Consider the following 11,778-nt stretch of genomic DNA (forward strand, 5'->3'; position numbering starts at 1 on the left):
AGATGGTTTGGGATGAGTCGGATGGCAGAGTGAAGGAAAAGCAGCCAACAAGTGCTCAGCATATGTGGGAACTCCTTCAAGACTGTTGGAGAAGCATTCCAGGTGGCTGGTTGAGAGAATGCCAAGAGTGTGTAAAGCTGTCGTCAAGGCAAAGGACGGCTACTTTGAAGAATCTCAAATATGGCATATATTTTGATTTGTTTAACACTTTTTTGGTTACTACATGATTCCATATGTGTTATTTCATAGTTTTGATGTCTTCACTATTATTCTACAATGTAGAAAATAGTAAAAAATTAAGGAAAACCCTTGAATGAGTAGATGTGTCCAAACTTTTGACTGGTACCGTATATATATATATATATATATATATATATATATATATTATTGAGTGTAGTTTTAGATGGTAGGGTATTTGTCTATTTATGTATTTTTCAAGCAAAGTATAAGGGAGTTATACTCCAGTCTAGTAGGTGGCGGTAATGCAACATTTATTGGTTGCCAACCGCCGTTAAACCTTATCGAAGAAGAAGAAAAAGATCTAGAGCTGATTTGCAACCCGCCGAAACAGATCTGGAGAAGAAGGAAAATGTCTCCTGTCTCCACACGCACCGTTCTAGGATCAGCTGGCCGTTAGGAAAACGCAAACAGCAAAGTGGTGAGTCGGAAAACCCTCACTAGTTGCACTGCAGTGAAGGTTAGAGGGAAAATGTTGTACAACCTGTTATGAATTTGTTGTATTATATTGTATATCACGTTGCTTCGGCCTAATCAAAGGCGCAACCTTCCCCCTTTGAGGCCTAGCCAGCCATGTTTAGGTTTAGACGAAGACAGCGAATATTGACGGTTTACATTTCACTAAAAGTAATTGTGACTGTGGTTCGGGTAATTTGCAATGGGAGCAGTTACTGTGGACATGTAACAAACTTTATTGGGCCCAATCTATCATCTGAGTATTTAAATGAATGCATCGTGTTGGATTTACATAGGAAGCAGGTGTCCTGCCATATAGAAAATACCTAGTTTGCTTGCGAAGCACGGCTGGAGCGCCTCGGGTGTGCGCTTAAGCAGCCGAGCGCGCGGGTGACCAAAAGAGGGCGATTTAGAATGTGACGTCAAAACTCCTAATGTTGTTTTTTGCATGATGACAAAACGTTCTTATTATGAGCCCACAATATGTCATATACATGTTATAGACATTCATTATTTACCAGAATAGAATATTAAATATAAGTAATATACATTGCTGAATTGGAGAGGGTGGGAAAGAGGATACATATCTGCGACTGGTGGTAATTATTTATTTAAATCGTAGTCAAGTAGCTCAACTCCACGATGATTCACGGAGTTGTGCGCAGACTAGGGTTTTTCAAACGAACCTCCGACTCGCCAAGCAGTCGATACTTCAAAAGTGTGAATTCTTAAACCCGTATCATGTACCTATGTTTCTCCTCTGCGTGCCTTTCTTTGTGTGCTGAAAACCGTACTTTTTAATAAAACGTTGATGAAAAACAACCACCGAGTTTTTCCTCATTGCTGTTGCTCTAAAATGGCAACGCTGCACGTGCCAATTGAACATCAACCAGGAAACAGTCGGTGGTTGTATTTGATTAACGTTTTATTAAAAGGTATGGATTTCAGCAAACAAAGGCACACAACAACGGCGGACAAACGGGTACACGTAAGGGTTTAAGAATTCACATTTGTGAAGTATCGACTGCATAGCGACTCGATGAGACAGAGGTTCATAAAAAGAAAACTCTAGTCTGGATGAATTAATTGTTGAGTTGAGGTACTTGGGGAATCACAGATATTTCTGTTATTTTTATTATTGCAATAGTTTATTGATGATGACCATTACTCTGTAGACCCCCGTTTGTGTTTTTTCTGTCTTATAGACTACCCAAAACTGACACTGCGACAAATACAGAAAGGTTCAGGAGAAACTCTCAGCACAAAACAGTCACCCAGGAAGTGAAGAGGAAGTGACATCAGAGCAAATGGAACCAAATCCCAGCCTGGCGGGGGTGGACTCCCAGGGCAACATGGTGTTCAGAGTGGTTAAGCCTGTCATGGGCATCTTCCAAGTCTCCTCAGAACAGACCAACTCTGTAGGACATGGGGGGTCGCAGCAGATAATGGTCGGGGGGCTGACAGGGTTACCAGGGTTATCCAACCTCCCCTCCATGGTGCTGGGGGATGGACAGGGACAGGACCAGCAGCGAATTGGGGACGTGAACCAGATGCAAGCCCAGATTCAGATCCCGGCAGGGGACATGACCCAGGTTGCCGCTCCAAACCACAACCACGTACCCCATGTTCCATTTGCAGAGGTGTCGTCTCTCCTGGACCCCAACATGAAGAGTTCCAAGGCCCGTAAGTACCACAGCCAGAGATGGAGGGAATTAGGCCAGGGGTGGCCCCTCCTACTGGAAACCTCTCTTCCTGCAGGATGTTCCGGCACTACTACTCAAACACACCTGATTCTACTAATCAACTGCTCCTCAGGACCATGATTACCTGAATCAGTTGTTAGAGCAGTGCTGGAGCAAAACCCTGCACACCCAGTAGCTCTCCAGGTGGAAGGTTGGCCTCACCTGCTGTAGTATGGAATAAGTGGAAAATTCAACACAATTTGATCATTCATCTGTTGTTCCTCTGGTCCTAGGTAAGTACCTGATTCCCTATGACGAGATCAAGCGTCGTCTGGAGGCTCCAGAGAAGATGTCTCTGCGTTCGCTAGCAGCCTACACCAGGGTCAGCCGTGGCCCGGCCAGCAAGAAAACCCTGCAGGAGTCTCTAAATATACTGGGCCTTACTCCTAGCACTACTACATCTGTGTCTTCCTCCTTTTCCAAGCTCACAGAGGGTAAGCGCGTGTGTGCGTGCGTGTGCGCGTGCGTGTGTGTGCATCTCTCGTGCTTTAAGATTGTTGTTGTGTTTTCCAGGTGACACCAAAGCCCTGTATAACGACATGAAGGACTTTGCCCATGACTACATGGACTTTGGCAACATGGCCAAGCAGCTTATACCAGAGACCAACCCTGTCCAACACTGGTCCAAGGTTATAGAAACCAGGTTAGTGTGGTTACAGCACGGTGTAATCATGAGTTGACTATGATCTATACGTTTTCTGTACAGTGAGACAAACCCTAACACATCTTTGTTCTGGGATAGGAGCCACCTGGAGGCGATGAGGAAGTGCTTCCGTGACCCGGTCAACAGTGCGTTGTTCGACAACGTGACTCACGGCCTGGGCCTCGGGATGCTCGACGCCGCCCTCGACATGATCACCATGGTGATCGACAAACAAATTCGCATCCTGTCCGGCGCCGCAGCAACCGATCCCGTCGACACCGGCCCGCCAATGAGACGCATGCGCCGCCGTCAGCGCAAGCCCCGAGGCAACGACAACCCGCACCGGTCGGCGGGCGTTGTTAAAGGTCAAGGGAAAGGGGCAGGGAAGGGCAAAGGAAGGGGCAGAGGCAGGAAGAAGGTGCGGCTGCAGGAGTCTGGAGCTCCGGTTGGTGTTGCCATGGATACAACCCAGCAGCAGGATCAAGAGCATTGTCAGCCGGAGGATGTGGAGAGCAGTGTTCTCACACTCGTCTCCGTTGGTTATGAGACCATCTCCAGCGGCTTCAACACCACAGGACAGATTTGAAGACGTTTAACGGTTAAACAAGCAATGCTTAACACAGGTTTCGGACTTCGCTAAACATTTCTTCCGGTGGGGAAGCTGGGAGCGGAACTGTCTTAGTAACGTTGTGGAACATTGTGATGTTTAGACACAACTCTGGTCTGGCCCACAGAACCCCACTGAGAGGGAGGCGTTCAGTGACGTCACAGCATTTTGGTTTATAATTTTAGTTTAGTTTTTGAGTGTTGCAGCTGTTGCCTACTGATAAATTCAATCAGTTGAAGTTAGATTTTTTTGTCAGTCAGCACAGAGGTGACGAACGCAGCTTTGTTGAAGTGGAAATCAAGTCAGTCGAAAGAGAACTGATTATATTGAAAAACCTACAATGTAGAAATGAGTCTTAATTCTGTTCTTTGGATAAGGCCATCCCTTCATTTCACCTACTCATCTGGTATTGGATAGCCCAGTTTATTGATATAATGAGTAGGCCAGTTATAGCCCTCTCTCAATCTCCATGATTGTAACATTGGGAACATATCCAGCCAGTACTTTGTCAATGATTGTATTGAAACCTGGATTGCTGAAATACTTGTATTAAAGCTTTAATTTTATTAACCAGCATGAATTTCTTTATTTCTGACAGAATCAATGGCGTAGTATGTGATTTATGTCACTGAGGGAGTTTGACTAAGCTGAACCGGGGTGGCCTGTGACGTGACCGGGTAAAAGCGATGAGGGAGGAGCGCCCTTCTCAAATTGAATAGTAATCTGCTCTGCCCGGTAATATTGTCAACAAGGCAGCATCATTCAAAAACAAGGTGCATCTTTTCAAAGTAGTTTTCCTTGAGAAGGCAGATAAAGCACATAATGTGTACATATTTATACAGGCAAGCCGGTGTTATGATACTGATGGTTTGTCCAGGCTGGTGGTTTGTACGGTTGTGGCTACCAGTACAGATCCATCAAGTTTTTGTGTCTGGGATAACAGTTGTTGACAACTGTAGCATTTTAGCTAACCCTAACCCTTTCCTAACCTTAACCTCATTCTCCTAACCTGCTGCATGAATTCTCCTAATCTGCTATGTAAATCAGGAGGCTGGTGGGAGGAGCTATAGAAGGACGGGCTCATTAATGGCAGGAATGGAATTAATGGAACGGAGTCGAACACGGTTTCCATATGTTTGATATCATTCCATTTATTCCATTCCACCCATTACTAATCAGCCCGTCCTCCTATAGCTCCTCCCACCAGCCTCCACTGATGTAAGTGCACTTCTGTCAATAGCTGGGTTAGGCTTAGCTAAAATGCTACAGTTGTCAACAAACCACAAAGCATCAGTATCACCACAGTTTCAAAACAAATGCAATCATTTTTCAGCAAGTGCAAACTCTGACCACCTGGCCAGTGTTTCCCAACCTATATGAACACCTATTTAGTCAAGTGTCCTCAAAATGTAGCAATGCTACAATAAAACCGTGACACTGGCTAGTGTTACAGCAAAGACAGCAGGGATCTATTAGTGTCTTCAAGACAACTGACGTCTTCATGACGTCAGTGATCTTAAGGTCTGAAAGTCGGAGCTCTAGAAAGAAGCAGCGTTCAAAACAACTGGGTACTCGGGCATCTTTCCGACCTGTATATCACTGACAGTTGTCTTGAAAGCACCAAGATGCCCAAATGTCCGAGTTGGCAGTTGTTTTGAACGCGGCATTTATATTCACTTGGCAGAGATACGATTGGATCGTTGTAGATTCAAGCCAATCACTGTGCATCATTATTTTCAGCGTCAAACCAATCAGAGCGCAGATTGTTTTTGCCGCACACCAACGTTATCTTATCATCGCACATCATCAACATGGAGCCCTCAGGTAACTAGCTAAATAATTTCACCCTCACATACATTTACTAGCGATTGGAAGTGCATGGATATTGTTTAGTAAATATTAACGTAATAAATACCTTATGGAATGTAAATAGTTAACTAACATAGTTAACGTTAGATAGTCGGCTAACTGTAGTACTAGCAAAGTAGCTAACTAGCTAGCTAACGTTAGCTACCAAGCGATAGCTAGTTTGTGATGTTTGCTTTGCTTCGCTTTGCTTCGCTTTGCTAGCCAGTCAGAAAATTAACGAATTTGTGACGGTTTGCATTTCAAATGCATGCATGTTATGTGTTAGCTATACGCTAGTTATTGCCTGTCAGCATCATGTTGTAGCTAATTAGCTAGCTAGTTGGGTATGATGAGCCAGTTGTTTCACCGGATGTATAAATCTGAAGCATCCGGTTGGCATTTCCATAGGATGCCCAGTGGCCGGCAGTGGGAGAAGATGGATTTTGGCTGACATTCTGCTAATTTTCTCATCAGTTAAACATTTGATCTCAATACAGTTTTCAGTTCCCAAAACTAAAATCTGTTACGAACAGAGTGGACTAAGTTTTGTGGACTTTACCCTTCGCCAAAGTAAAAAAAATGGTGTTGTTTAGGAGTGCAAGGGTGAATTTAGTTATTGCACACTTCACAGGGTAGGCGTTCCATAACGGAAATATGCAAATAAGGCTAGAATGCGCCCATAAGAACTCGCAAGCTAGTGCTTGTTCTGCCTACTATGATTAATTTGCTCTCATTGGAAACGACAGGCTGTGGTATATCTTGGGTTAGTTATACACATCTTTGATATGTCTGGACTGTCACAGACAGAGTGGGGGAAGAGATGGTGCTTTCAAGACAACTGTTGCCGTGTTCAAAACAACTGCGAACTGGGGAATCTCAGACTTCCGGGTGTTCAAAACAACTGGGAACTCTGGGGAAAGAAAAAGAGCTCCTACTGGGAAAAATCGATTTGAACGGTCATCCAACTCGGAATTCAAACTTGGGAGCTCGGGCCTCTTTCTAGAGCTCTGACTTTCCGACCTGAAGATCACTGACCTCATGATTTGACCTCGTATTTTTCAGAGTTCCCAGTTGTTTTGAACGCGGCATGTGAATTTGAAAAAAACGTAGTCAAACCATGACGTCAGTGATCTTCGGGTCGGAAAGTCGGAGTTCTAGAAAGATGCCAGAGTTTCCGACTTGGAATTCCGAGCTAGATGACCCTTCAAAACGATTTCAACAGTCGGAGCTAATTTTTTCCCAAGAGTTCCCAGTTGTTTTGAATGCGGTGGGCGGGAAGGTGGTGATGAGGCGTGTGCATTGACTTGCAACGCTTCCCTCGTTCTAGGAACCCATAAGGGTTGCACATGTCTTTTTAGCTGTGCACTGCCACTAACACACCTGACCTGACAAACTAGTATCAACTAATTATCCAGTCCTTGATTAGCTGATTCAATGTGTTTGTACTGGAAAATAATAGGACATCTCCAAGACCAGGATTGATAAGAAACCCTGCTTTGCTGGTGACCAAGGAGGTATCTAATTTAATTGCAGTGAACAGAATCCCTGAGGGGCAGGATATGATCCATCTGGCCACGGATGCAGAGAAAAACGCAGGTATGTAGATGGCTACCCTATAAATTGTCTGAAGCATGAATTAAAGGTTGCCTTATTAATCAGACTTTTTTACCAATGCTTGATGTAAAGTCTGAAACTTATCTCTGCAAAATTGTCGAAGTTTACCAGTTGTCTGTTGTCAACCACTCGAAATTTGATACAAATATCCACAGAAAATAATTGTTTACCTGACTTTTTAGAGAGCCAGTAGGTATATGGTTCTCTCGGCTTGTATTTTTGTGACTAGAGAAAAGGCAGAGCATTTAGCATGAACTTGGAGGTGCTGGCTGAATACGCGTTCATAAACGTATGAATACTGCAATTTGAAACAAATGGCCAAAGTACATGTTAGAAAACAACACAGTTACTGTGGATTTAAATGCTTTTACTTCTCTTTGAAGTAAAAAAACAGGACCCCTCCAAACTCCCAGGGCCTTCTCAGACCTCGACTCCAGTTGGGGTTGTGACCCAATCTCAAACATCAATCGGTGTCCCCAAGAAGCGCATCTACGTAGTACCCATGCCTCGGCGGCCTCCCAAAGAGCCACAATTCCAGACTACCGCTGCAGATGCAACCCGAACTCCAGTTGTATCCACAAAACACATCTTTGTTGTAACCCAACCTCTCTCCGCTGGGGACTCGACCCAAACCCAGGTACCAGGCACTATGAAACACATCTACGTACTAGCTCAGCCCCAGAATTCTGATGGGGTCAGGACCCAACCCCAAACTACAGCCAGGATCACAACTCAACCCCAAACTACAGCTGGGAAAATAGACCCACTTAAAGTGCCAGGACAGTCCCAGATCAAGACTCCAACTGGGGTCACAGCTCAATCCCAGATTATAGCCTGTGTCAAGGCCCAAACCCAGCCTGCAGCAGGGACAACAAACCCTCCTAATGCTCCAAGGCAGGCTAGGAAGATGGTTCAGTTCCAGCCCCAGCCTCCGACAGCCAGGGATGCAGCCCCAACCAAGACTGATGCCCAGACTCAGACCCCTACCGTCGTGGCAGAGGTAGTCTCTGTGCTGCAGCATGGAGATGTGAGACCTGCACCGCAGCCATACCTGGTCCACAAAGAAGAGGTAATAGTAAACATCATATATAATGAACTAAAATATAAACGCAACATGCAACAATTTCAACCCTTTTACTGAGTTACAGTTCATATAAGGAAATCAGTCAATTTAAATAAATTCATTAGGCCATAATCTATGGATTTCACATGACTGGGCAGGGGCGCAGCCATGGGTGGGCCTGGGAGGGCATAGGCCCACCCACTGGGGAGCCAGGCCCAGCCAATCAGAATACGATTTTTACCCCAAAAAGGGCTTTATTACAGACAGAAATACTCATCAGTTTCATCAGCTGTCCGGGTGGCTGATCTCAGACGATCCCGCAGGTGAAGAAGCCAGATTTGGAGGTCCTGGACTGACGTGGTTACACGTGGTCTGCGGTTGTGAGGCCGGTTGGACATACTGCCAAATTATCTAAAATGACTTTGGAGGTGGCTTATGATAGAGAAATAAACAACCGCAGACCACGTGTAACCAACCGCTCTAGTTGACATTCCTGCAGTCAGCATGCCAATTGACAGGTGTGGTCCTCTGTAGCTCAGCTGGTAGAGCACGGCGCTTGTAACGCCAAGGTAGTGGGTTCGATCCCCGGGACCACCCATACACAAAAAAAATAATGTATGCACGCATGACTGTAAGTCGCTTTGGATAAAAGCGTCTGCTAAATGGCTGTGGCATTGTGTTCTGTGACACAACTGCACATTTTAGAGTGGCCTTTTATTGTCCCCAACTCAAGGTGCACCTGTGTAATGATCATGCTGTTTAATCCGCTTCTTAATATGCCACACCTGTCAGGTGGATGGATTCTCTTGGCGAAGGAGAAATGCTCACTAACAGGGATGTAAACAAATTTGTGCACAACATTTGAGAGAAATACACTTTTTGTGCGTATGGAACATTTCTGGGATCTTTTATTTCAGCTCATGAAATATGGGACCAACACTTTACATGTTGCGTTTTATATTTTAGTTCAGTATAGATTGTTTTAATTTAAAGGTACACTCTGGGATCTGGGACTGTTCAATGGTCATTTCAATTATTGATATTTACCCATTGATTGATTGATTGATAGGTGCTGAGGAGGATGGATGCACCAGAGAAGATGTCAGTGAGGACGTTGCTGATGTACACTGGGAAGAACCCGGCAGACCTAGACAGCAAGAACAGATTGGTGAAAAACCTGATTAAGGCTGGAATCCCCCCTGTCGAGACCCCTGCCTATATCACCAGCGCATTCACCAGGCTCACCGAGGGTAAGAGAGAGAGGGAGAGTTTCTCCAGGTGACACAAGAACACTGGGTAGTGGCAAGTCCCTAGCTACCTAACATGATTACCTCAACTTCTGTAACGTGTGTGTGTGTTCTTCAGGCGACATCACAATGCTGTGTAGTGACATGAAGTCCCTAGCTACCAAACACCTCAACTTCCCCAACATGGCTGAGCAGCTCATACAAGAGAACAACCCTGTGCAGCACTGGTCCAAGATCATCGATACCAAGTAAGCTCTCATAGATTTGTATGTTGAGTCCAAGGTCATCATTCATCAATACCAGTTACTACTGGTAGTTCAAAGCATCTTAACATCTGAATATGTCCCATAGATAGGGGAGTTATGTACCCATCACAGTTTAATCCTGGGATTATATTTCCTTTTTTTAAAATCCTTCCTATTTGTCAGTTTAATTTGTCCTCTCACTCCTACCCCACCCCTCTCAGAGCCCAGCTAGAGGAGATGAGATGTTGTTTCAGGGACCCAGCTAACAGTCGTCTGATGGACAATGTGACCCACGGTATGAGCACGGGCGTGATGGAAGCCACCTTCGACATCCTCTCTACCCTCATCGACTACCAGGTGCAACTAATCGCCTGTCTAATAAACACCAAGCATTCACACCAAACCCCCACTAGGACGGCCCTTCAGACTACCGTGTCCCTCGTCAACCCTCCTGTTACCACCAATACAACGCCCCTGGGCCCATTCTCCTCCCTACCCCCCTTGAAACGGATCTATGTGATAGACCAGCCCCACTTCAACCCCAAAGGGACTCAAACCCAGCCCCTGCTGTGCTGCCAAGAGACCCAGAACGAGACCCAGAACGAGACCCAGAACGAGACCCAGAACGAGACCCAGACTGACACCCAGCTCCCTAAGAAACCACTGAAACAACACAAGGGTCGAGGCGTCCAGCGTGGCCCCAGGGGATCTTACAGGAAGAGAGCAGCTTCAGGGGCCTCAGACCGTAAACAGGAACAGGAAGCAGCTCAGGGGAAGGGGAGGGGCAAGAAGATTAAGCTAAACCCCTCCCCACAGGTTGCCTTGGATACCGAGGAAGAGGGGAATGCAAAGACTACCGAAAAGTAAACTCTTGGCAACGCAGAAGGAAACTCTGCAGCTGCACATACACAAAAAACGAATTGAAAAGGCACAATGTGTAGCTGCAGACTCCAACAGAAAGGAAACCTCAGCAGTTGCGCCAACAGAAACATATCCGCGTTCCAGAAACAACTCCTGGCTCCTAAACTTGTGTAGGCCTAAATATGAGGGGATTGGATAGGTGAAAGCAATTGGGGCCAAGTGTTGATTTGCGAGGTGGACTGAGAACTCAGTGATGTGAGGACAGAGAAATGGAAGAAGGATATATTTCAGGACAAGAGGCAGAACAGTTTAAGTGCCTTGGAACACATTGACTAAATTGTAAATTACTGTAAAATATTTACATTCACTGTTGAAATACTTTATATTAAAGTTATACTTTTCTAAAGCATGGTGATTCCTTTGGGTAGAGAGAGTCTAGATCAGGGTTCTCCAACTCTGGTGCTGAAGAGCTACTGGTCGTGCAGGCAGTGCTCTAACACACCTGATTCAGATAATCAAGGTTTTGATGAACAGACAATTAGTAGAATCAGGGGCGTTAGACCAGGGATGGAGCAAAATCCTGCACACGCAGTGGAGTTTGAGAATCCTTTTTTATAGAGTAGCTGAAGCTAGTGGATCTCTCTTTCTCACTGTTTTGGTGGTTGGGTGTTTTAGTACATTCTGGGAGATTTTAGGGAGCGAGGAGCTCTGCTTCACACATAGAGATGGATATACTAATTTTAGCATGGACATTGCCATTGAGGCAGAACCTATGTATAGCCTAGTGCATAGTTTCTACTCTGTAAATTGATGTAGTTTGGTAAATGTTTTGTTTTACATAGACAAATGTCTTTATACTTTTTAGCTCTTGGATACTTTTGTTTTGTTTCCAATTATAAATAAAACTTTGCTTCCACACATGACTTGAACATATTTATGACTTGCCTTGTGCCTCATTCACGTGCTAGTCGGAACTAGGAAACTCAGTAATGTCCCAATTGATTGTAGTTATTCACGTGCCGCGTTCAACCAGTAGCAATTCGGAAATGTCAGAGTTTCCTATGTCCGATTGGCATGTGAACACTGCATTAATGGTGCCAAATTCCGACCATCAACAGGTGATTGTGCGTAACAGACTTTGAGGTTGAAACTAAGACAATGGAAATCTGGTTCTGCGTTTGACGAAGCGCTAACAGACTGACATGCCTGTCTAAT

General features: G+C 45.0%; 2 protein-coding genes across 2 annotated transcripts; both read left to right on the plus strand.

Annotated features, from left to right (window-relative positions):
• The first annotated feature begins 569 nt into the window (after positions 1–569).
• LOC311114871 (uncharacterized protein) lies at positions 570–4,259 on the plus strand. Its single transcript, XM_084190103.1, has 5 exons — positions 570–658; positions 1,899–2,376; positions 2,669–2,869; positions 2,949–3,078; positions 3,178–4,259. Exons 2-5 carry the CDS (start codon positions 2,001–2,003, stop codon positions 3,662–3,664), a joined length of 1,194 nt encoding a protein of 397 aa, XP_084046229.1. The 5' UTR covers positions 570–658; positions 1,899–2,000; the 3' UTR covers positions 3,665–4,259.
• A 1,229-nt stretch (positions 4,260–5,488) lies between these two features.
• On the plus strand, positions 5,489–11,482 carry LOC311114872 (uncharacterized protein). Its single transcript, XM_084190104.1, has 6 exons — positions 5,489–5,509; positions 6,993–7,129; positions 7,531–8,216; positions 9,280–9,460; positions 9,576–9,705; positions 9,924–11,482. The coding sequence occupies exons 2-6, from the start codon at positions 7,093–7,095 to the stop codon at positions 10,567–10,569; spliced, it is 1,680 nt and encodes a 559-aa protein (XP_084046230.1). The 5' UTR covers positions 5,489–5,509; positions 6,993–7,092; the 3' UTR covers positions 10,570–11,482.
• The last annotated feature ends 296 nt before the right edge of the window (positions 11,483–11,778 follow it).

Source organism: Coregonus lavaretus (genome assembly GCF_964263955.1).
Source record: "Coregonus lavaretus genome assembly, contig: HAP1_SCAFFOLD_1901, whole genome shotgun sequence".
Lineage (NCBI taxonomy): Eukaryota > Metazoa > Chordata > Actinopteri > Salmoniformes > Salmonidae > Coregonus > Coregonus lavaretus.